This window comes from Oncorhynchus nerka, linkage group LG1 (genome assembly GCF_034236695.1).
Source record: "Oncorhynchus nerka isolate Pitt River linkage group LG1, Oner_Uvic_2.0, whole genome shotgun sequence".
In the NCBI taxonomy this organism is placed as follows: Eukaryota; Metazoa; Chordata; class Actinopteri; order Salmoniformes; family Salmonidae; genus Oncorhynchus; species Oncorhynchus nerka.
Window position 1 is genome coordinate 9514636 of NC_088396.1, and position 26813 is coordinate 9541448.

Below are 26813 nucleotides of genomic sequence, written 5' to 3' on the forward strand. Positions count from 1 at the left end.
TGATGTGCCCTAGAGCAAGGCACTTAACCCTAATTGCTCATGTAAGTCGCTCTGGATAATAGCATATGCTAAATCACTCAAATGTAAGTGGACTTCTTGACGGGCTCCCCCAGGTGGTAAGGGTAGGCAACAAGACATCTGCCACGCTGATCCTCATCACTGGGGCCCCTCAGGGGTGTGTACTTAGTCCCCTCCTGTACTTCCTGTTCACCCACGACTGCGTGGCCAAACAACACCATCATTAAGTTTGCTGACGACACAACAGTGGTAGGCTTGATCGCCGACAATGATGAGACGGCCTATAGGGAGAAGGTCAGAGAACTGGCATTGTGGTGCCAGGACAACAACCTCTCCCTCAGTGTGAGCAAGACAAAGGAGCTGATAGGGGACTATCTGATCAACAGGGCTGTAGTGGAGTGGGTCCTGAGTTTCAAGTTCCTTGAAACTCGACCGATTATGATTTTTCAACGCCCATACGGAGTCCGATTATTGGAGGACCAAAAAAAAATCCGATACCGATTAATCGGCTGATTTTTAAAAATGTATTTGTAATAATGACAATTACAACAATACGAATGAACACTTATTTTAACTTAGTATAATACATCAATACAAATCAATTTAGCCTCAAATAAATAATGAAACATGTTCAATTTGGTTTAAATAATGCAAAAACAAAGTGTTGGAGAAGAAAGTAAAAGTGCAATATGTGCCATGTAAAAAAGCTAACGTTTGAGTTCCTTGCTCAGAACATGACAACATATGAAAGTTGGTGGTTCCTTTTAACATGAGACTTCAATATTCCAAGGTAAGAGGTTTTAGGTTGTAGTTAATATAGTATTTATAGGACTATTTCTCTCTATACCATTTGTATTTCATATACATTTGACTATTGGATGTTCTTATAGTCACTTTAGTATTGCCAGTGTAACAGTATAGCTTCCGTCCCTCTCCTCGGCCCTACCTGGGCTCGAACCAGGAACACATTGACAACAGCCACACTCGAAGCAGCGTTACCCATCGCTCCACAAAAACCACGGCCCTTGTAGAGCAAGGGGAATAACTACTCCAAGTCTCAGAGCGAGTGACCTTTGAAACGCTATTAGCGCGCACCCCGCTAACTAGCTAGCCATTTCACATTGGTTACACCAGCCATTAGGCTGATAGGCTTAAAGTCATAAACAGTGCTGTGCTTGCGAAGAGCTGCTGGCAAAACGCACGAAAGTGCTGTTTGAATGAATGCTTACGAGCCTGCTGCTGCCTACCATCGCTCAATCAGACTGCTCTATCAAATATCTAATCATAGACTTAATTATAACATAACACACAGAAATATGAGCCTTTGGTCATTAATATGGTAGAATCGGGAAACTATAATTTCGAAAACAAAACGTTTCTTATTTCAGTGAAATGTGGAACCGTTCGGTATTTTATCTAACGGGTGGCATCCCTAAATCTAAATATTCTTGTTACATTGTACAACCTTCAATGTTATGTCATAATTACGTAAAATTCTGGCAAATTAGTTTGCAATGAGCCAGGCTGCCCAAACACTGCCCAAATACACTGACTCTGCGTGCAATGAACGCAAGAGAAGTGACACAATTTCACCTGGTTAATATCGCCTGCTAACCTGGATTTATTTTAGCTAAATATGCAGGTTTAAAAATATATACTTCTGTGTATTGATTTTAAGAAAGGCATTGAGGTTTATGGTTAGGTTCAGTCGTCCAATGATTGTGCTTTTTTCGCAAATGCGCTTTTGTTAAATCATCCCCCAGCGTTGCATCGATTATATGCAACTCAGGACACGCTAGATAAACTAGTAATATCATCAACCATGTGTGGTGATAACTAGTGATTATGATTGATTGATTGTTTTTTATAAGATAAGTTTAATGCTAGCTAGCAACTTACCTGGGCTTCTACTGCCTTCACGTAACAGGCAGGCTCCTCGTGGTGTGCAATGAGAGGTGGTGGTTAGAGCGTTGGACTAGTTAACCGTAAGGTTGCAAGATTGAATCCCAGAGCTGACAAGGTAAAAATCTGTAATTCTGCCCCTGAACAAGGCAGTTAACCCACTGTTCCTAGGCCGTCATTGAAAATAAGAATGTGTTCTTAACTGACTTGCCTAGTTAAATAAAGATGTATAATTATTTTTTTTAATCGGCGTCCAAAAATACAGATTTCCGATTGTTATGAAAACGGGGAGAGGAGCTATGAGTTATGAAAATTCCGATTAATCGGTCGACCTCTAGTATATAGCCTCGTTATTGTTATGTTATTGTGTTTCTTTTTATTATTAGTTTATTTGATATTATTTTCTTAACTCTTCTTCAGCTCCATTGTTGGTTAAGGGCTTGTAAGTAAGCATTTCACGGTAAGGTCTACACTTGTTGTATTCGGTGTATGTGACAAATGAAGTTTGATTTGAACTTTCATGTTTGCTGCCTTTCACAGCTGTTCCCAGGTAGCTCCACAGCAGAGAGAGACTTGATGACACCGCAGGGATCCTCTCTAACACACAGACAGAATTGGTCTTTGGCAGCTCTGGGTCTATCAAATACAGAAACTATTTTTTGATTTCATATTTTTAATTAACTGGGCAAGTCATTTAAAAACAAATTCTTATTTTCAATGATGGCCTAGGAACAGTGGCTTAACTGCCTTGTCTTTATTTTTGGGGGCTTTTTACCTTATCAGCTCGGGGATTTGATCTTGCAACCTTTTGGTTACTAGTCCAACGCTCTAACCACTAGGCTACCTGCCACCACAATGCGCAAACAAACATGCACACAAATGACAATGTTTACTACACACCCGACCAGGCTAACGGAACAGGACCATGGACAGAGACACACCGATACAGACTGCTCTACACAAACGTACCACTACCACATGTGAAAACCAGTAGAATACACTAGAGCACTATTCAATCCAAATCTCTATCGGTGAGTTTCCGGAAATAAGGGGAAACAACTTTCTTCCCACAAGAAAGACATCCAAATGTGAGTTCTTACAGCAAAATAAAAATCTCAGGATAGAGGTTTGTGTTTTTAGAGCACAGCAATCAATGATTGAAATGCTTCTAGTACACAGTGAAGCGCTAAAAGCAGGAGGTCCGCTTAGAAGATATGGAGGTGAAGAGGATTAGACTGCCTTTTATTGTGTTCTAGACTTTAATATTAGACAGTGGGCAGTACATCACCAGGGTGCTGATGTGGAGGACTTGGAGGTGGATAGATGGGGAGAGAGAGAGAGAGAGACAGACACAGACAGAGTATCAATATGAATTTTTTATTTGATGGTTTTATGTGAGATTGCCTTTCAGAGGGCTGCTGGAGTGGCGGGTCAGGAGAGAGAGCAGGTTAGAATGGGAGTGAAAAATATGGTGCGGGCGCACACACACACACACACACGCACACACACACACCTTTCTCTTATTAACACACACGCGCACCCTCTCCCTTTCAGTTTTATAAACTTTTCTCATGTGTTCTCATTCTAACATATACACACACACACACACACACACACACACACACACCCTCTCTCTCTCCCTCCCCCCTCTGCTTTCCTTCAGGTGTAGTCATAAATCAGCCGAGCGCGGGGACATGAAATCCCCCAGCCTGGCAGGCTGGGCCAGTAAATGGCCCCTCGCTACCTCCCAGAGTCCATCAAGGCAAGGACGAGTGACCGACCGCCCAGCACCTGCTGACACGCCGGGGACGATGACAGCCGCCACCCCGCTCCCCTTCCCTCCTGCCCACCTCACCTGTACCCAACCCTCACCTCCCCCTCATAACATCTCCTCACTTTTTTTTTATAGACAAGATTTTCACCCTCCCCCCTTCAATCCCTCCCTATCCACGTCCAGCCCCCGCATCCATATACTCATTATTTGTCTGTCAGGCCAGCGGACCATTTAAGCTGTGAAATATGCGGATAGGTAGTGCTGAGCTGCTGGCAGAAGCTCTTGTAGCTAGCTGGTGGCTGACCTGAGTGTTGATGCTCCGTCACCCTGGATGCTTCTGTAGCACAACTACACCTTTCTTTCCCATGCACAGACTAGAGCTCATCCACTGGATTCAAAATATACAGTAGATGGTTCCCTACTGTAAAAAGCTTGACAAAGCAGTGAAATGCTAGGGACGTGTAAACAGACTTGACAAAGCAGTGAAATGCTAGGGACGTGTAAACAGACTTGACAAAGCAGTGAAATGCTAGGGACGTGTAAACAGACTTGACAAAGCAGTGAAATGCTAGGGACGTGTAAACAGACTTGACAAAGCAGTGAAATGCTAGGGACGTGTAAACAGACTTGACAAAGCAGTGAAATGCTAGGGACGTGTAAACAGACTTGACAAAGCAGTGAAATGCTAGGGACGTGTAAACAGACTTGACAAAGCAGTGAAATGCTAGGGATGTGTAAACAGACTTGACAAAGCAGTGAAATGCTAGGGACGTGTAAACAGACTTGACAAAGCAGTGAAATGCTAGGGACGTGTAAACAGACTTGACAAAGCAGTGAAATGCTAGGGACGTGTAAACAGACTTGACAAAGCAGTGAAATGCTAGGGACGTGTAAACAGACTTGACAAAGCAGTGAAATGCTAGGGACGTGTAAACAGACTTGACAAAGCAGTGAGATACTAGAGGCAGCATGACACAGCCTTGGGAGGATGGGAAGTACACTTCATCTAGGAGTTAAGGTCCCCTCCCCTGGAGGTCACAGACTAACAAGAGCCACTGGGAGTCATGATTGAATGAGCCAGTCAGTGAGGGGGAAAGGGGGGGGGGTGAAAAGAGAGAGAGAGCGAGAATATGAACCCATATGAGGGGGAGAGAGTGAGAAAGAGAATAAAAACAATATGAGGGAGAGAAAGTGAGAGAGAGAAAATAGACAGAACGGTGAGAGCAGTGTGGAGCAGAAGACAAGGGAGGCTGACAGGGAGCAAGAGGAAGAAATGAGAAGACAAGGGAGGCTGACAGGGAGCAAGAGGAAGAAATGAGAAGACAAGGGAGGCTGACAGGGAGCAAGAGGAAGAAATGAGAAGACAAGGGAGGCTGACAGGGAGCAAGAGGAAGAAATGAGAAGACAAGGGAGGCTGACAGGGAGCAAGAGGAAGAAATGAGAAGACAAGGGAGGCTGACAGGGAGCAAGAGGAAGAAATGAGAAGACAAGGGAGGCTGACAGGGAGCAAGAGGAAGAAATGAGAAGACAAGGGAGGCTGACAGGGAGCAAGAGGAAGAAATGAGAGTGAAAATGAGAAGAGAGAGAGAGAAAAAAAGAAGAGAGAAAGTCGACTGTGATGAATGGCTATAGGAAAGAGGGAACAGGGTGACGGGGTGGTCTGTCACCAATGCTCTCAGAGGGCCTAACACAGACAGATAGGTGCAGTGGTCAGTGCATGCATTCCATTCCAATCCAGACCATACCATAACTCTCCAGCTCCTCTCCCCGAATTTATATTTGCGGTTTGAGCCCTTATCGTGTACTACTTTTGACCAGGAACTGTAGGGCTCTGGTTAAAACGAGTGTGCACTATATAATGAATATGGTGCCATTTGGGACATATCCCTGATGTTGATGTAGGATAGTTACAACAACAGATGCAAAAGACAGAGGGCTTTTGCAAGGGAATTTGGGGAATTTGGGAAATCAAGGGAATTTTGCAATTGAGTTTACATTTTACAATTACACTTTGGGATTGACTGGGATGGAAATGAATTTGACCCCGAAAGTAAGGCTGTGTGCACATCCGGTCCGGTCTCCTCAGTCCTTACTATGGCACCTGGAGCAGGTTAGAACTGGAGTGGAGAGACCCTACAGTCTGGGTCAAAAGCTTGATATCAGGAGTACTTGAAATTCAGTCTTCCTTTCTAAAACCACAGCTGGAGAGAGACACAGACTGACAGAGAGAGTTAATAGCCTAAAATGAACCAACCGTTCAAATAAATTAAGAAACTGTTGCACACTTCTAAAAATGCATCCTTACAAAAAGGGGCTTGGGTTAAGGTGGTGGACGTGGCAGGGGCGGCTGAATTTCAGAGAACATTTTAGAGGCCCCCATATTGGCGGTGTAGAGACATTTTTGCATTTTTAAGACAACTTCCTGCAATTGGACACATTTCTTTATGGATCTGAGAGAAATGTTTGCAGTTTTATAGCTAATTTCCAGCAATTCTACACTTTTTAGCATGTAGTTGAGATAAACATTTGCAGTTTTAAAGCTAATTTCCTGCAGTTCTATGCATTTTGGCATGGCTGTGTTCTTTTGCTCAAAATCTATACTCCTAAATGTGTTGTTTTTGGAATGATCAATTCTCCATGAGTCAAAACTTTTATTTTGGTGATTGTCAGTTATCAAAGATGATGTTATTAAATAATATCCATGATCTTTTATACATACAATACCTGTCAAAGGTTTTTAGAACACCTACTCATTCAAGGGTTTTTCTGTATGTTTACTATTTTCTACATTGTAGAATAATAGTGAAGACATAAAAACTATGAAATAACACATGGAATCATGCAGTAACCAAAAAAGTGTTAAACAAATCAAAATATATTTTATATTTGAGATTCTTCAAATAGCCATCCTTTGTCTTAATGACAGATTTGCAAACGCTTGGCATTCTGTGCCTTCTTAAAAGTTAATTTGTGGAATTTCTTTCCTTCTTAATGCGTTCGAGCCAATCAGTTGTGTTGTGACAACGTAGGGGGATAAACAGAAGATAGCCCTATTTGGTAAAAGACCAAGTCCATATTATGGCAAGAACAGCTCAAATAAGCAAAGAGAAACGACCTTTGTCCCCATGTGCAGTTTCAAACCGTAGTCTGGCTTTTTATGGTGGTTCTGGAGCAGTGGCTTCTTCCTTGCTGAGCAGCCTTTCAGGTTATGTCGATATAGGTCTCGTTTTACTGTGGATATAGATACTTTTGTACCTGTTTGCTCCAGCATCTTCACAAGGACCTTTGCTGTTGTTCTGGGATTGATTTGCACTTTTTGCACCAAAGTACGTTCATCTCTAAGAGACAGAATGCGTCTCCTTTCTTATCGGTATGACAGCTGCGTGGTCCCATGGTGTTTATACTTGCGTGCTATTGATAGATGAACGTGGTACCTCCAGGCGTTTGGAAATTGCTCCCAAGGATGAACCAGACTTGTGGAGGTCTACATTTTTCCCCCTGAGGTCTTGGCACTGAGTTTGAAGGTAGGCCTTGAAATACAACCACAGGTACACCTCCAATTAACTCAAATGATGTCAATTAGCCTATCAGAAGCTTCTAAAGCCATGACATAATTGTCTGGAATTTACCAAGCTGTTTAAAGGCACAGTCATCTTAGTGTATGTAAACTTCTGACTCACTGGAAATGTGATACAGTAGATTATAAGTGAATTGTTGGAAAAATTACTTGTGTCATGCACAAAGTAGATGTCCTAACCGACTTGCCAAAACTATAGTTTGTTAACAAGACATTTGTGGAGTGGTTGAAAAACTAACTTTAAAGACTCCAACCTAAGTGTATGTAAACTTCCGACTTCAACTGTATGTGATATTGGATAGGCATTAGGCAACGGCAATGTTTCTAGATTCTCTACAATGTATTTTCACATATCAAACCATGACAGATCAGTGATTACTTTGAGAAGGAAAGGAAGTTTTTAATAATTAGATGTGAACCAGACAGGGCGTTGTAATGTCCGAGCCCATCTTTTTTCCTTTGCTGTCCAGTTTCCTGGTGGCGGTACCCAGGTAATGCACCATAATGGGGTACACGTGTGGGGCCACCAGTGGCCTAATGGACTGGGGTCCTCGCGGACAGGGAGGCCTTTCTTTTTGCCTGATTGAAACTGATGGGCCGGGGAATGGGAGGAGAGGAGCGTGGCCGCCTAACATCGCCCCTGCCGTGCCCCCTTCACAGACACACACCGTGCCTCCACACAAATCTCCATCTCAGACTCCATTATTCATTTGGTTTCTTTAATACTGTACCCCCACGCAAATCTCCATCTCAGACTCCATTATTCAATTTGATTTTTCTAATGACCAATAACTGGTTGGAATTAGATTGCCAAGACCAATTTCACTTCAGTATGAGCAGACTTCTCCATGTCTTTAGGAGTCTCTGTTACAAGCTCCGGGTGCCAGCTGGATATTCGGATCTTACTAAGTGTCCCATAGAGACGGAGCAGAAATGAATACCCCTCATCATTCTCAGTGATGTAAGGATTTTTTTTTAAAGGTTGAAAATTCAACACTGTAGCTACGTTTAGTTTTGCAACATTCCCATATGCAAGACAAGACAATAAGAGGATACCATAATTCAAACACGTGATGCACGGGACAGAAGTAATAGTTGACGGCAGAAAATAAACAGTACTGTATGATACCTCATAGGGATGCTTAGTCATCTGGCAAAACAGACATGGCTAAAATGTTGTCAGGTACCTCGCTCAAGAGGGAGTAATGCAGTATCAATCACTTCCCCGCATTTGTGGACTTGGCGTATGCCTTAAAGATTACACACCTGGGCTGTGGTGTAAAGTATTATGTATTTATTTATTTTCACTTTTTTTTTTTTTTTAACTAGGCAAGTCAGTTAAGAACAAATTCTTATTTACAATGAAGGCCAACCAAAAGGCAAAAGGCCTCCTGCGGGGACGGGGGCCTGGGATTCAAAAAGAATCATAAATACAATAGAAAAATTTGACAAAACACACATCACAAGCGAAACAACACAACACTATATAAAGAGAGACCTAGACAACAACATAGCAAGGCAGCAACACATGACAACACAGCATGGTAGCAACACAAAACATGGTACAACCATGATTGGGCACAGACAACAGCACAAAGGGCAAGAAGGTAGAGGCAACAATACATCACAGAAAGCAGCTACAACTGTCAGTAAGAGTGTCTATGATTGAGTCTTTGAATGAAGAGATTGAGATAAAACTGTCCAGTTTGAGTGTTTCTTGCAGTTCGTTCCAAGTCGCTAGCTGCAGCGAACTAAAAAGAGGACCGACCCAGGGATGTGTGTGCTTTAGGGACCTTTAACAGAATGTGAATGGCAGAATGGGTGCTGTACGTGGAGGATGAGGGCTGCAGTAGATCTCTCAAATAAGGGGAGTGAGGCCTAAGAGGTTTTTATAAATAAGCATCAACCAGTGTGTATTGCGACGGGTATACAGAGATGACCAGTTTACAGAGGAGTATAGAGTGCAGTGATGTGTCCTATAAGGAGCATTGGAGAAAAACCAGACGGCCAAATCGTAAAGAACATCTAGCAGCTCGAGAGCACCCTTACCTGCCAATTTATAAATTATGTCTCCGTAATCTAGCATGGGTAGGATTGTCATCTGAATCAGGGTTAGTTTGGCAGCTGGGACGAAAGAGGATAAATTACAATAGAGGAAACCAAGTCTAGATGTAACTTTAGCCTGCAGCTTTGATATGTGCTGAGAGAAGGACAGTGCACCGTCTAGCCATACCCCCAAGTACTTGTATGAGGTGACTACCTCAAGCTCTAAGCCCTCAAGAGGTAGTAAACCCACTTGTGGGGAGAGGGGCATTCTTCTTCCCAAACCACATGACATTTGTTTTGGAGGTGTTCAGAACAAGGTTAAGGGCAGAGAAAGCTTGTTGGACAGGAAGAAAGCTTTGCTGTAGAACATGTATATTCAGATGATACAGTATAAAACTGTATCATCTGCTTATAAATGGATGAGAGAACTTCCTACTGCCGGAGCCATGTTGTTGATGTAAATTGAGAAGAGCGTGGGGCCTAGGTTAGAGCCTTGGGGTACTCCCTTGGTGACAGGCGGAGGCTGAGACAGCAGATTTTTTGACGTTATACACTGCACTCTTTGAGAGAGGTAGATAGCAAACCAGCCCAAAGACCCCTCAGAGACACCAATACTCCTTAGCCGGCCCACAAGAATGGAATGGTCTACCATATCAAAAGCTTTGCCAAGTCAATAAAAATAGCAGCACAATATTGCTTAGAATCAAGGGCAATGGTAACCTTGAGGACTTTTAAGGTTGCAGTGACACATCCATAACCTGAGCAGAAACCAGATTGCATACCAGAAAGAATAGTATAGACATAAAGAAAGCCAGTCAGTCAGTTGATTATTGACAATTTTTCCAACACTTTTGATAAACAGGGCAAAATAGAAACAGGCCTATAACAGTTAGGATCAGCTTGATCTCTCCCTTTAAATAAAGGAAGAAATGTGGCTGCCTTCCAAGCAATGTGAACCTACCCAGAAAGGAGAGACAGGTTAAAAAGGTTGGAGATAGGCTTGGCGATAATAGGGGCAGCAACCTTAAAGAAGAAAGGGTCTAAACCATCTGACCCAGATGTTTTTTTGGGGTCAAGTTTAAGGAGCTCCTTTAGCACCTTGGACACTTTGTAGTGGCGCAGGGGAAAAAGAGGGAGGAGCATCAGGGCTAGTCACATTAAAAGGGTTGGAAGATGGGGAAATTTTGGATGGTAAGGAGGCATGGCTGAGTCAAATAGGAATCCTGACTTAATGAAGTGGTGATTAAAGAGCTCAGCCATGTGCTTCTTGTCAGTAACAACCACATCATCAACATTAAGGGACATGGGCAGCTGTGAGGAGGAGGGTTTATTCTCCAGGTCTTTAACCGTTTCCCAGAACATCTTGGGATTAGACCCACAGAGAGAGAATTGTTCCTTAAAGTAAGTCTCTTTGGCCTTCCGGGTAGCCTGAGTTCACTTATTTCTCATTTGCCTGAACGAGAGCCAGTCAGCCTGAGTATGCGTGTGCCAAGCCTTTCGCCAAATGCAATTCTTGAGGTAGAGTATCTCTGCAAGATCACGGTCGAACCAGGGTCTTAATAAACCTGTTTTTAATTCTCATTTTCTTATGGGGGTGTGTTTGTTAACAATACTACTGAAAATATTTTTTTTAAAAGGTCCAAGCGTCTTCGACAGAGGGGGATCAAGCTGATTCGATACCATTTTACAGAGGTCAGTTCATGAAGGAAGGCTTGCTCATGTCACGCCCTGGCCTTAGTATTTTGTGTTTTCGTTATTATTTTGGTTAGGCCAGGGTGTGACATCGGGATTTATGTGGTTTGTTTTGTCTGGGGTTGTTTGTAGTATGGGATTGTGGCTAGAGTAGTACTCTAGGTAAGTCTATGGTTGCCTAGAGTGGTTCTCAATCAGAGGCAGGTGTTTATCGATGTCTCTGATTGGGAACCATATTTAGGTAGCCATATTCTTTAGGTCTCTTGTGGGTGATTGTTCCTGTCTCTGTGTTTGTGGCATCAGATAGGACTGTTTGGTTTTTTCACATTTCTTGTTGTGTGGATTGTTGTATTTTCATCTTTATTAAAGATGTACAAAACTAACCACGCTGCATTTTGGTCCGCCTCTCTTTCACCAGAAGAAAACCGTTACAACTCATTAAAGATTTTTAGCAAGTGTCTATGACAAATCAGGACAGGTCGTTTCATTGAGCAGCCATTACGAACACAGGCTGTAAAACAGTGATCACCAAGGTCATTACAGAAAACACCAGACTGATACCTATCAGGATTATTTGTGAGGATAACATCAAGGAGAGTAGCTTTTTCTGGGTGTTTGGTGTCATACCTTGTGGGATCGGTGATAATCTGAGGAAGATTTAGGGAGTCCCATTGCTTTAGGACTTGGTCAGGTGGTTTAAGCATGTCCCAGTTTAGGTCACCTAGCAGGACAAATTCAGACTTGGTGTAAGGGGCCAGGAGAAAGGCCGGTGCTGATGGAGGACGATAGCACCCAGCGACAGTTAACAAAGAGCCATTTGAAAGTTTAATGCTTAAATCCAGCTAATCAAATTGTTTGGGGACAGACTTGGTAGAGACAACCAGGAACTCAAGGTGATCCTTGGTAAAGATTGCCACTCCCCCACCTTTGGAAGATCTGTCTTGCCGAAAAAGGTTATAACCAGAAAGATTAACATCAGTATTCAAAACACTCTTCCTGAACCACGTCTCAGTAATGACCAACACATCTGGATTGGAGCTGTGAATCCACTCTGTCAATTGATCCATTTTTGATAATAAGCTTCTATTGTTAACGTGCAGAAAGCCCAGGCTTTTACGGGAGCAGAAATCAGTGAAGCAGATGTCAGAGCACAAGTCAGAATTGGGGCTAGCAACAGGAGATGGGCCAGGGTGTACATGCACATTTCCAGATATCATCAACAGTAATACAATCAAGGCACGGCAGAGTACAGGGAGAGCTCTGCAGTGCTGATTTATGACATCTGAATGTGCATTAGATGGCAACAAGATCCTATTGTGTACAGCAATTTCATCAGGTAACATGAATACAAAGCCGGCGAGAGGTACTAAGTACTTATGTAAAAATACTTTAAAGTACAACTTTACTAAAAGTAAAGTACTAAAAGTCGTTTTGGGGGGTATCTGTACTTTACTTTAGCATTTATATGTTTGTCAACTTTTTATTTTGCTTCACTACATTCCTAAAAAAACTATGTACATTTTCCCTGACACTCAAAAATACTCATTACATTTTGAATGCTTAGCAGGACAGGAAAATGGTCGAATTCATGCACTTAGAGTGAACATCCCTGGTCATCCTTATTGCCTCTGATCTGGTGGACTCACTAAATACAAATGCTTCGTTTGTAAATATGTCTGTGTTGGAGTGTGCCCCTGTCAATCGGTAAATTGAAAAAAAAGAAAAGGAAATGGTGCCACCTGGTTTGCTTAATATGAAGAAATGATTTATACTTTTACCTTTGATATTAAAGTACATTTAAAACCAAATATTTTTCTTTGGGTGACTTTCACTTTTACTTGAGTCATTTTCTATTAAGATATCTTTACTTTTACTGAAGTATGACAATTGGGTACGTTTCCCACCACTGTGGGACACAGGCCAACAGAGCTAATATAGGTTGGTTCAATAAAAACATATTATTTCTCTCCCTCTCTTTCTCCCTCCTCCCTCTCTCTTCAAGGGCGCTTAGTGGTTGCCGCCGTCCCTTTCGCCTTTTCAGAGGAACCTGTAAAATCTGTGTGACAGCTATGATTTATGATATACGCACTGTGTGCCTGTGGGGGCAGGTGTGTAAGGTCTGATAGTTCTCCTTAGTTCTCCACGGACCATAGCCAGAGGTATCAGAGGTCACTGTTCAGTGACCCCAGTCACACACAGGAGAGACGGAGAGGGTGTGTGTGTGTGTGTGTGCCTAGGAGTGTGAGTTGGGCTGCATGACATGATGCAAGAATAAAAACCAGAAACTGGTCACAAAAAAGTTTACAACGGCGGCAGCGTAGCCGATAATAGGGGCAGTTTGGGGCGGCAGCGTAGCCTAGTGGTTAGAGCGTTGGACTAGTAACCGGAAGGTTGCGAGTTCAAACCCCCGAGCTGACAAGGTACAAATCTGTCGTTCTGCCCTTGAACAGGCAGTTAACCCACTGTTCCCAGGCCGTCATTGAAAATAAGAATGTGTTCTTAACTGACTTGCCTGGTTAAATAAAGGTAAAATTAAAAATTAAAAAACAACAAAGATGAACTAAGACATGCGCTGACAGTTGGTTAGAGGCAACGGGTCAGCTGCTGTGTGCATATGAGAGTGTGTATGAATGTGTGTATGAGAGTGTGTATGGCCTCATTCTCTCACATCGTATTTTGAAGTGCTGCGGGCTGACCTGCTGGTATCAGCATAGTCTCTGCCTCTCTCTCCAACTATCTATTTCCATTGCCCTCTCTCTTTGCCCCCCCCCGCTCTCTTCCCATTTTCCTCGCCTCAATACCCCTGCTGCTCGCAATGTGCACTGTACTTCATATTCAAGGCCGTGTCAGGCAATCCAGTATCCTCACGTTGGTGCGTGCATGTTTTTTCCCCCACATGTGTGTGTGTAAACATGCACTTTCTATTTGTGCAGATGCACATGTGTTTGGAACGGGGAGTGTATGTGTGTGTGAGGGGGTAGAGAAGTGGAATTTCACACCTCCTGCCTCCGTTATTACCAGGTTATGAGTTAATGTTGATGGACAGTTGGGAGCGGAGAGGGTCTCACTCTGAAAGGTCACAGACAGATAAGGCTCGTCTTGACAGTAGAGCGGGAACAGGAGAGAGAACGGGAGAGAGAGAGGGAGAGTCTGCAGCACATTAAGGACAAGTGTGGGAGTGATGGGCGCAGGGTTACAGAGGGAGGGAGAGGGAGGGAGAGGGAGAAAAATGAATATAGGGAGGGAACAGAGAGAGACAGACAAAGAGTTGAGATGGATAAAGTGAGGTGGGAAGAGAGATGGGAGCAAAGTAGAGAGGGAAGAGGGAGGGAAGAAAGGAAGACAACCAGACAAGTAAAAATAGAGAGTTTCAGCTACCCCTTATACTTAAGCTCTTGTCCTCAAATTGTCACTAGTTGCTGTTAGTGTGCATATACGAATGAATGCCTCACATAGCCATAGCATCATTATAGCCCTAGCAGCCATACAATGCTTGTAAAGGAGTTATTGTACCATCCACACACATTATGCTACCTTGGGCTGGGAATTGCCAGGGACCTCACGATACGTATATGTAGTGCGATTCTCATGATTCTATATGTATAGCGATTCAACGCTGTGATTTCATTGAGGTCATTGAGGGTCCAAACATAATTGCTCACCATACGTCTGCTGCAGAGGGACAAGAGACATAAAAGTGACGAAAACAAATGGTCTCCCTATCTAAAAAGAAGATGGAGAACAATCTATGAAGGAAAAATACTGGAATTTTGGTGCAGGTACAGCCAACTAGCGCAAAAATAATATTGCAATATCGTCAAAAGGATACAATATACCGTCAAAAATAACACCCCCCATCACTAATGCTGTCCCACGTCCATGGGAAATGAGGCATACTGTAGGTAGCGGCGTTGACACCTAAGAGCTGACCAACCCTCCTCAGAGTCACAGGAACGGCGTCCTCCCTGGCTGAACACACGTTAGCGCTGCTCCGGCAACACGGCGTCCTCCTCTATCACAGGCTGACAACCATTAGCCGAATGCTAATCGGGGCTAATTACACACTGTTCACTCCTAGACGGCGTGACCCAGCTCATTTCTTATCATGACAGAGTGTTTGCATTGTGGGGCCCCCGGCGACGAGATTACGTTAACAAAAGGCAGTCGTCAACTTGGTGTCTTAATAAGTGCTTTGGCGTTCGGTTTTCAATGAATACATGTCAAATAAGGTCTCTTTTCCGACTGTTGTTGTTGGATGCTGTTTGATGTTGTTCGATATTGTGTCTGCCAAGGCTAGAGCAGACTTTTCCTGCAGCAGCCAATTCGTTGCTGCTTTGTGACTGTATTGAGGTAGTGGCTGTCATTTGTGATTTCCAGACAGAAAATGGCACACTTTCCTGAATGCTTTGTTAATTCGCTGTCATTGAGTGCAGTGCCTAGAGTGCAGTGGAAATCGGAAACCCTGTTAATCTAGCATGGAAGCCCTTTAAATCTATAATGCGTTTGCTTACTTCGATTCAAAGGCTCTATTCAGATCCTTTTTTCAATCTTAATATCCTTTCAAAAGCATTGGAGGTCTCTGATAGCTAACCTCTTTGTAATTTGCTGTTGGAGTAGGTGGGGTGTTGTATAAGAACTCTCACAGAAAAAGGCTGAATCGTTTCTGGCTAACAGAACTGAATGAAACAGCCTGTTCTCCTAAGCAATGGATCCACAGAGTGGAGACACGGCATATCTCCCTCCCACTCCATCTCCAAAAGCTCATTTTGAAGATTCTGCAGGCTCTGCACAAAACCCTGGGTCCCATTTTCCATATTTCATATACGGACCATTGGAGAGGCATTGCCTTATGAGTGTCCTCCTCGCTACAATGTATTGTGGGGGCGATACATTGACGCTTCCTCTGTTGGAAAATGTGCTGTTGTGTAGTGTTCCTAGACTCAATTGAAAGTAGCCATGCGACTAAGTGGTTTGCAATGGATGAGGCCATTCACATGTCTAGTATATGGTCAATGTCATTGACACACACCGATCAGCCAAAAATATGAGCAAAAGGCACTGTTGATGTTTTCAATTCAGCAACTTTGCTTATCTTTGGGAAATGTGAATGAAGCTCACAGAAGAGTGCAAACACCTGACTGTTGCCTCCTCCATTAATGTAAACCTCTGCGAGGCTAACTGGCTGGGTAGCTGGTCTGACAGAGCTGGCATTAGCCACTAACTGACAGGTTTAACTGGTCTGACAGACAGAAAGGCTGGGAACAGCCCAGGCCACGCCATCAGTTAGTGTTAACGTAGCGTAGCTGCTGATCACCAAGGAGGCAAACACAATGGCCTAACACACTCTGGGGACTCATCATGGCTTCCGCTCACTGAGGGAATTTTTGCCAGCTGTGATGGGGTTAGTGGAATAGCATTACCCAAATGTCACCCTTAAGCCTTCTCCTCTCTGGGGTTAGTGCAAAAGTGGCGCTGTCATTTCCGGAGCGATAACGAGGAAGAGATGGAGACGGACACCAGCGAAGCTGACAGACAAAAAGTCTGTCTTAAGTTTTGGTTGTTCGCGACTCGCGTGGCTAAAACGCAACTTCAGCAGTGGCGGGTTTACTCGGATGAACAGGCTCGGGTTTGACAATTCGCAGTGGGAGTGGGTGGGTGGGTGGGAGGCAGGCAGGAGTTGCGGGATATATCAAAGCAAATAGCTGACATCCCTAATACCGCTACTGAGAGGGAGCATCTAAAAAATGACTACTTCCCCGGCCTGTTGGGCTAATCCCTAGAGCAGGGGAGAAGCTTAGAGTCCCAGAGGAGCCAAGTCAGTCTACTTCACTTACAGAGAGAGAAGTCTCACTCACACACAGAGGTCTATCTTACTCTCCGAGACAGAGGAGGCCGCCTTATTCACAAAGAGAGGGTTATGTATCACTCACAGGGATAGTCCTGTCTCACTCACAGAGAGATAGGCCTGTCTCACTCACAGAGAGATAGGCCTGTCTCACACACAGAGATAGGCCTGTCTCACCCAAAGAGAGATAGGCCTGTCTCACCCACAGAGAGATAGGCCTGTCTCACCCACAGAGAGATAGGCCTGTCTCACCCACAGAGAGATAGGCCTGTCTCACCCACAGAGAGATCTTCTGTCTTACTTACAGAGAGGTCTGTCTCATTCCCAGATTGAGAGCTCGGTGTCATTCACACAGATTGGTCTTTCTTACTCACAGAGAGATAGGTCTGTCTAACTACAGAGAGGTACGTCTTTCTCACAGAAAGGCCTCTCAGTAACAGAGCGATAAGTCTTTCTCACTCACAGAGAGTGTTGGGATTGGTTACTTGAAATTGAGAGAAAAAATCTCAAAATCGTTTGTTTGACTGTTTGAGGGAGCAAGGCGAGCCACGCGCGCTCTACCAAAGATAGGCTACTTACTAACTTAGGTTTGATCACTAGTTTCTCTTTTCATCTGTGGCGCTGCTTTCCTGTGCTAATCTACAAGTGCTGCGCTATATATGGGCTGCTTAATTAGCCATATTACAGTGGATTCTGAAATTATTCATACCCCTTGATTTATTCCACATTTTGTTGTCTTACAGCCTGAATTCAAAACGGATTAGATAGATTTATTTCTCACCCATCTACACACAATACCCCATAATGACAAAGTGGCAACATGTTTTTATGAATTTTAACACATTTATTGAAAATTAAATACAGAAACATCTCATTTACATAAGTATTCACTGTAGAAGCATCTTTGGCAGCGATTACAGAGTCTTTCTGGGTAAGTCGCTAACATGCTGACCACACCGCCATGTTGTGAGCGTGAGCGTTGCAAAATAAATGTACGCATACATGTTATTCAATCATTTTATCCAAACTGTTTGCACGCGTCAATGAGCATCTGCGTAGCCAACCCGGATGTTCTAGCTGTGTCTGAATCCTGGCTTAGGAAGGACACCAAAAATCCTGAAATTTCCATCCCTAACTATAACATTATCTGACAAGATAGAACTGCCAAAGGGGGTGGAGTTGCAATATATTGCAGAGATAGCCTGCAGAGTTCTGTCCTGTCTGTGCCCAAGCAATCAGAGCTTCTTCTTTTAAAAATCCACATTTCCAGAAACAAGTCTCTCACTGTTGCCGCTTGTTATAGACCCCGTTCTGTGTTATAGACCCCGTTCTAGTCCCCCCAGCTGTGCCCTGGACACCATATGTGAATTGATTGCCCCCCCATCTATCTTCAGAGTTCGTACTGCTAGGTGACCTAAACTGGGATTTGCTTAACACCCCGGCCATCCTAAAATCTAAGCTAGATGCCCTCAATCTCACACAAATTATCAAGGAACCTACCAGGTACAACCCAACATCCGTAACCATGGGCACCCTCTTAGATATCATCCAGATCAACTTGCCCTCTAAATACACCCTCTACTGTCTTCATCCAGGATCTCAGCGATCACTGCCTCATTGCCTGCATGCGTAATGGGTCTGCAGTCAAATGACCACCCCTCATCACTGTCAAACGCTTCCTAAAACACTTCCGCGAGCAGGCCTTTCTAATCGACCTGGCCCGGGTATCCTGGAAGGATATTGACCTCATCCCGTCAATAGAGGATGCCTGGTTGCTCTTTAAAATAAATAAGCATGCCCAATTCAAATGTTGAACTAAGAACAGATATGGCCCTTGGTTCACCCTTGGTTCACCCCAGACTTGACTGGCCTTGACCAGCACAAAAACATCCTTCTGCATCAGCATCGAATAGCCCCCGCGATATGCAACTCTTCAGGGAAGTCAGGAACCAATATACTTAGGAAAGCTAAGGCTAGCTTTTTCAAACAGAAATTTGCTTCCTGTGGCACTAATTCTAAAATGTTTTGGGACACTGTAAAGTCCATGGAGAATAAGAGCACCTCCTCCCAGCTGCCCACTGCACTGAGGATAGGAAACACTGTCACCACTGATAAATCTACGATAATAGAGAATTTCAATAAGCCTTTTTCTACGCCTGGCCATGCTTTCCACCTGGCTACCCCTACCCGGCCAACACCTCAGCACCCCCTGCAGCAACTTTCCAACCCCCCCACTTCTCATACACCCAAATCCAAACAGCTGATGTTCCGAAAGAGCTGCAAAATCTAGATCCCTGCAAATCAGCTGGGCTAGACAATCTGGACCCTCTATGCCGAAATTGTTGCAACCCCTATTACCAGCCTATTCAACCTCTCTTCCGTATCGTCTGAGATCCCCAAAGATTGACAAGCTGCCGCAGTCATCCCTCTCTCCAAAGTGGGAGACATCTTAGACCCAAATTGTTATAGACCTAAATCCATCCTGCCCTGGCATTCTAAAATCTTTGAAAGCCAGGTTAATGAACAGATCACCGATCATTTCGAATCCCACTGCACCTTCTCCACTATGCAATCTGGTTTCGGAGCTGGTCGTGGGTGTACCTCAGCCACGCTCAAGGTCCTAAACGATACCATAACCGCCATCCATAAAAGACAGCACTGTGCAGCCGTCTTCATCGACTCTGTCGAAAGCATTCTTATTGGCAGACTCAATAGCCTTGGCTTCTCAGACAGAGTTCAGTGTGTCAAATCGGAGAGCCTGTTGTCTGGACCTCTGGCAGTCTATGGGGGTGCCACAGGGTTCAATTCTCAGGCCGACTCTTTTCTCTGTATATATCAAATATGTCGCTCTTGCTGCAGGTGATTCTCTGATCCACCTCTACGCAGACGACACCATTCTGTATACATCTGGCCCTTCTTTGGACACTGTGCTAACAAACCTCCAAACGAGCTTCAACGACATACAACACTCCTTCCGTAGCCTCCAACTGCTCTTAAATACTAGTAAAACTAAGTGTATGCTCTTCAACCGATTGCTGCCCGCACCCTTCCACCCGACTAGCATCACTACTCTGGACGGTTCTGACCTAGAATATGTGGACAACTACAAATACGTAGGTGTCTGGTTAGACTGTAAACTCTCCAGAATCACGTTAAGCATCTTCAATCCAAAATTAAATATAGAATCGGCTTCCTATTTCGCAACAAAGCCTGCTTCACTCATGCCGCCAAACATACCCTCGTAAAACTGACTATCCTACCGATCCTTGAATTGGGCGATGTCATTTACAAAATAGCCCCCTACACTCTACTCAGAAAACTGGATGTAGTCTATCACAGTGCCATCCGTTCTATCACCAAAGCCTCATATACTACCCACCACTGTGACCTCTATGCTCTCGTTGGCTGGCCCTCACTACATATTCGTCGCCAAACCCACTGGCTCCAGGACATCTATAAGCCTTGCCTAGGTAAAGCCCCTCCTTATATCAGCTCACCGGTCACCATAGCAACACCCACCCGTAGCACGTGCTCCAGCAGGTATATTGCACTGGTCATCTCCAAAGGCAACACTTCCTTTGGCCGCCTTTCCTTCCAGTTCTCTGCTGCCAATGACTGGAACGAATTGCAAAAATCTCTGAAGCTGGAGTCTTACATCTCCCTCTCTAACTTTAAGCATCAGCTGACAGATCAGCTTACCGATCACTGTACCTGTACACAGCCAATCTGTAAATAGCGCACCCAACTACCTCATCCCCATATTATTACTTAACCTCTTTCTCTTTTGCACCCCAGTATCTCTACTTGAACATCATCATCTACACATCTAACACTCCATTGTTAATGCTAAATTGTAATTATTTTCACCTCTAAGGCCTATTTATTGCCTACCTCCCTACTCTTCTACATTTGCACACTGTACATAGATCTTTCTCATTTTTTATTTTTTACATTGTTTTATTTGTTACAGTTATTGACTGTACATTTGTTTATGTGTAACTCTGTGTTGTTTTTGTCGCACTGCTTTGTTTTATCTTGGCCAGGTAGCAGTTGTAAATGACAACTTGTTCTCAACTGGCCTACCTGGTTAAATAAAGGTGAAATAGATCAATAAAAATTACAAAATTGTAGTGGAACCACTGCTAGACCAAGAGACACTACTACAGGATGATTCAAAGTAAGTAATAAAGACAAAGGTAATTGTGCAATACACACACACACACACACCACCCACACACACACTCACAAATGCACATCTCACACAAACTACAAAGAAAAGGTGGATACCTTGGCGCTCGCTGCGCTTCTTGCGCCTCCTCTTGAACCTCCTGCGGATGAGGCAGTAGTAGGAGCCCAGGCTCTGAGGGCCAGTGCTGAACAGGGCCATGCTGTTCTGTCCTTCACCGGCTACCACACTGCTCTCCTGCCCTGGAAACACTCCCTACTGGCCCTCTAGATTCTAGCCATGTGGTGGAACGCTTACTACCCTCAACCTCCCTCTCGCAGTCTCTCTTTTTCTTTCTTTCTTGGTTTCTGTCGCCCTCCACCTAGTTGAAGGGAAGCAGATAGAGAGTGTGTGGGAGGGAAGTGGATGTTCTCAAAGGAGAGGACTGGTGCGGTTCCTCAGAGAGTTGTAGAACGTCACAAGGAGTTGGTCCTATATTTCTCTCTCGCTCTTTCTTTTCCACTCCTTCTCTCCAGGCAGAAGAGGCAGCTTGCTCCCGCCAGCTCGGTGCTTCTATAGCGTCTCACTGACACGTCACACTGTCCCTCAACCTATCACAGGCTGCCTCTGGCTCGTTGCCTGGCCTCTACCTGTTCACACACACATTGGACAAAACACATGCGCACTAACACATGTACTGTATGTGCACACGCACACAAGCACACATGCACACACACACAAAGCCGGACAGACTTGCGTGCGCACTAGCATGCACACACACGGACAAACATGCATGCTTAAAATGTAGGCTACACACACACACTCAAACACAGTCACACTACTGTAAACACACTCATAAACGACTAACTACAAGTGATCTCATTTCTCAAAACACACACTCATGCAGTAAAACAGCTGAGCCCAAGGTACTTGTCCTGCAATAATAACACACCTTTGAGGTGAAATATCTCACACGTCACGTGATGAGTGTATAAACTCTTAACAGGCTCAGGCGTAACTAAATAAGACAAGTCACAATACTGCAGCACAGGGCTCTACCTCCCTCTAGTGGGCATACGCCGTCACTACTCTGCTATTACGTCACTAAAGGCCATCTCAACGACCGAAATATTAGCAGTGTATAACAGCCGCACAAACGGCACATTCCGAGTTAGAATACAGGAGGACTTACTATAAAGACCATGTACGACACTGTCCTTGAATATGGTTGTACATGAATACGATTTTACCCTTCTATCTAAAGCCTTACTATTACCCTTCTGTCTAAAGCCTTCCTATTACCCTTCTATCTAAAGCCTTACTATTACCCTTCTGTCTAAAGCCTTACTATTACCCTTCTGTCTAAAGCCTTACTATTACCCTTCTGTCTAAAGCCTTACTATTACCCTTCTGTCTAAAGCCTTACTATTACCCTTCTGTCTAAAGCCTTACTGTTACCCTTCTGTCTAAAGCCTTACCCCTTAAAGCTATTTACCCTTGTAAAGCCTTACTGTCTAAAGCCCCTTCTGTCTAAAGCCTTACTATTACCCTTCTGTTTAAAGCCTTACTGTTACCCTTCTGTCTAAAGCCTTACTGTTACCCTTCTGTCTAGGTGGTGGCGTCAAACTCGATCCACGGAGGGCCTCGTGTCTGCTGGTTTCTGCTTTTTCCTTTCAACTAAGACCTAGAGCACCAGGCGAGGGGAGTTCCTTACTAAACAGTGACCTTAACTCATCAATCAAGAACGAAGGGAGGGAGGAGAGAAATCCCGCAGATACTCTGGCCTCCGTGGAATGAGTTTGACACACGTGGTCTAAACCACACTAACCAGAGTCCACAAAGGAAACCACAAGATGACATGGGCCTTTATCTTGGTGCACAATGCCCCCCAGTGGAAGACGTTGGTATTGCACGCCCGCCCGCCCTCACGGGACACCAGAGGCTTTATGGTGCAGTATAAAGAATATGAGAAAATCCCAGGAAAATAACCAGAGCATCTGCAGGAGAAATGGAAGGGGAGCCAGTTTTCAACCAACTTGCACTCATCTTTTTACTGATTTCCCATCAGTAGGTATGAGTAGGGCTCAGACCAATGACCATCTGACTAGTAAAAACGGTGGGCCCTAAATATGACGGAAACACTGTCAGTGAGGGAGGCTGTGGAAGTGGAAGAGAGTGAGAGTGAGAGTGAGGGAGAGAGAGAGAGAGAGACAGAGAGACGAGAGAGAGAGACAGAGAGAGAGAGAGAGAGAGAGAGAGAGAGAGAGACAGAGAGAGACGAGAGAGAGAGACAGAGAGACAGAGAGAGAGACAGAGAGACAGAGAGACAGAGACGAGAGAGTAATTAGTTAAGACACCTGTTTTCCCTTTGTTGTCCGTTGTGTAGTGCTGGACGCTCTCTGTGGTTCTTCTTCAGTGGCCTGGGAGAGAAAGGAGAGCACAGGTCAACGTACAGCTACAGTACACGTCATCACACACTGGTACCTGCTGACAGGCAAAACCCTCACAGGAAAACAAGAAGGATGTGAAGCACTAGTAGAATACAATGGCAGCATTTTGTAGAATGAAGAGGTCCTTTGGTAAAGGGGTTATTGGTCAGTCTTTTTATACATTTTTCACAACATGAAGAGTGCCTTGGTCTTTGTGTTTTTGTTGTTGTCGACAACGCACACCCTTGTAGGCTCGCACACACACACACACACACACACACACACACACACACACACACACACACACACACACACACACACACACATTTGTGGACATCTCACAAAACAGATAAATTCATCCCAGGACACAGAGCCCATAAGTTTCTGTCCCAGTCATCCATCACATATCATCACTTCTTCCACCCATCCATCCACCTTTCCTCCCTCCATACCCGCACTCCCTCCCTCCATACCCTCCCTACCTCCCTCCCTCCATACCCTCCCTCCCTCCATACCCTCGCTCCCTCCCTACCTCCCTCCATACCCTCCCTACCTCCCTACCCTCGCTCCCTCCCTCCATACCCTCGCTCCCTCCCTACCTCCTCCATACCCTCCCTACCTCCCTCCATACCCTCGCTCCCTCCCTCCATACCCTCGCTCCCTACCTCCATACCCTCGCTCCCTCCCCACCTCCCTCCCTCCATACCCTCGCTCCCTCCCTCGCTCCCTCCCCCCCTCTCTTTCTTCCTTGTGCTCCAGAAGTTATAGGCCAGACAGTAGTTGACAGCCGGCAGGTTGAGGAAGACACACAACACACCTCGTCACATAGAGCTGACAGCTTGAGAGAAGACACACAACATTACATAGAGCTGACAGCTTGAGAAAAGACACACAACACACCTCGTCACAGAGCCGACAGCTTGAGAGAAGACACAAAACACACCTCGTCACATAGAGCCGACAGCTTGAGAGAAGACACAAAAACACACCTCGTCACATAGAGCCAACAGCTTGAGAGAAGACACACAACACACCTCGTCACATAGAGCTGTCAGCTTGAGAGAAGACACAAAACACACCTCGTCACGTAGAGCTGACAGCTTGAGAGAAGACACAAAACACACCACTTCACATAGAGCCGACAGCTTGAGAGAAGACACACAACACACCTCGTCACATAGAGCTGATAGCTTGAGAGAAGACACAAAAACACACCTCGTCACATAGAGCTGTCAGCTTGAGAGAAGACACAAAAACACACCTCGTCACATAGAGCTGACAGCTTGAGAGAAGCAGGCTGAAGATAACAACAGTTAAAATCTGTAGTAAAAGTCCACTGAGGTGGATAAAATAAGTTTACATTATGTGCAGAAAAACAGCTTGGACCAGCCAAAGCCATAAAGCTTTAAACTCTCTGATTACGAGAGTGGGGAAAAGATAAGAGTATCAGAGGGAGGAGAGGAAGAGAAGAAAGAGCGGAGGGGGAAAGATAAGAGTATCAGAGGGAGGAGAGGAAGAGAAGAAAGAGAGGAGGGGAAAAGATAAGAGTATCAGAGGGAGGAGAGGAAGAGAAAAAAGAGAGGAGGGGAAAAGATAAGAGTATCAGAGGGAGGAGAGGAAGAGAAGAGAAGAAAGAGAGGAGGGGAAAAGATAAGAGTATCAGAGGGAGGAGAGGAAGAGAAGAAAGAGAGGAGGGGGAAAGATAAGAGTATCAGAGGGAGGAGAGGAAGAGAAGAAAGAGAGGAGGGGGAAAGATAAGAGTATCAGAGGGAGGAGAGGAAGAGAAGAAAGAGAGGAGGGGAAAAGATAAGAGTATCAGAGGGAGGAGAGGAAGAGAAAAAAGAGAGGAGGGGAAAAGATAAGAGTATCAGAGGGAGGAGAGGAAGAGAAGAGAAGAAAGAGAGGAGGGGAAAAGATAAGAGTATCAGAGGGAGGAGAGGAAGAGAAGAGAAGAAAGAGAGGAGGGGAAAAGGAGAGAGGAAGATTGAGGTAGAAGAGAGAAAAAGAGAGATTGATAGAGAAATGAGCAGTGAGTAGGGATGAGCAAGTCCATCTCTTTGACCGGAGGGGTCCTTTGAGGACACCACAGCCGTCTCCATCACTGCCCACTTCAAATTCCCATGGCTGTCTGTGGTACTCTGGCTCAGAGGGCATGGCATGCGTTTAGATAGCTCTTCTATAAGACAAGCATGTGCCAGTTGGCGAGAGAGCGAGACAGAGAGAGAGAGAGAGAGAGAGAGAGAGAGAGAGAGAGAGAGAGAGAGAGAGAGAGAGAGAGAGAGAGAGAGAGAGAGAGAGAGAGAGAGAGAGAGGAGGGAGGGGAGGGAGGGAGGGAGGGAGAGAGAGAGAGAGGGAGGGAGAGAAATAGAGACAGCCTTTCCATCACACTACTGACAGTATATAGGCCAAGCACAACCACAGCTGGCCAAGTCTGACCGCGAACGGTCTTGAGAGCCAAGAGGAGAAGGAAGTGGTCTTGGTTGAGAAACGGTAAGGCGTCTCAGACTCTGAATGAAGCATGACCTTCAGATGGCTCTCCCTGTGGTTGCATAAGAATTATTTATAGAAAAATACAGCCTCTTTTTACAGGCTAACGCTAGTCAAAGGCCAAACAACTGTTGTCACAATTTATATTTCTTAAACTCATACGGCATATCTGTTTACAGACAGTTAACTGAATAAATGTGGTTGAAATAAAAATGACCATTGTGGTAGTGGTACCAATTCCTAAAGTCAAAGTAATTTCCCCAAAACCTTTGAACATGTGTTTGAACCAAATTAAAGGCCACAAATAGGCTACAAACAAGACTGTGGTCTAAGTGGGAGTTCCCAGGCGTTATAGTACAAACTTTGTGTAGTATGTAGTCGCATGGCCCTGTTTACAACTGCCAGTGTTAGGAGGGCAAAACTCACGTGAAACTTTTAGAGCTATAAGCCATGCTATGGGGCACTTTTCCCAGTTGGACCAATTGTGTGCGCTCCAGCCGAAGGGAGCGATATTGAGTTGGCCTTCAACATAACTTGGTCTAAATGATGCATGAACTGAAAAGTGAAAGAATAGCTACATCTTCAATATATGGGCTATGGAAAGGCTGGCCAATATCAAGGAAGTCCACGATAAGGATCAGGAGTAAGAGCTGAGAATAATTAGTCAACGAACCCGTAGTCTAATACACCAGTAGGGGGCAGCATTGGTCTTCATTCCCCAACAACTAAGGTCACGTTTAATTCATCATGAGTGATGGATATTTCACTGTACTGTAAATACAGTATTGTTTCCCCGTTATGGTTGAATCTAAACTGGTGTGAGAAAAATAAAAAAACGTGTCTCCAGTTGAATCTGAATAGAGCGCAGGAAGACTGTG

The 26813-nt window shown here is 44.6% G+C and overlaps 1 protein-coding gene across 4 annotated transcripts in view; it reads right to left on the bottom strand.

Moving 5' to 3' along the window:
• The window catches only part of adarb1b (adenosine deaminase RNA specific B1b), a 171360-nt gene that overhangs the window by 28201 nt on the left and 116346 nt on the right, over nucleotides 1-26813 (bottom strand). For 2 of the 4 annotated variants that reach the window (XM_029670927.2, XM_065001522.1), the window contains one exon: nucleotides 23377-23439. Coding sequence is in view for 2 of the 4 variants with exons in the window: in XM_029670844.2 (XP_029526704.1) it covers nucleotides 21142-21241 (100 nt within the window). In the remaining 2 variants the exon portion in view is untranslated. Of the gene's footprint in view, nucleotides 1-21141; nucleotides 22492-23376; nucleotides 23440-26813 lie in introns of those variants that run through there. The other 2 variants (XM_029670844.2, XM_029670754.2) reach the window with 1 other exon arrangement.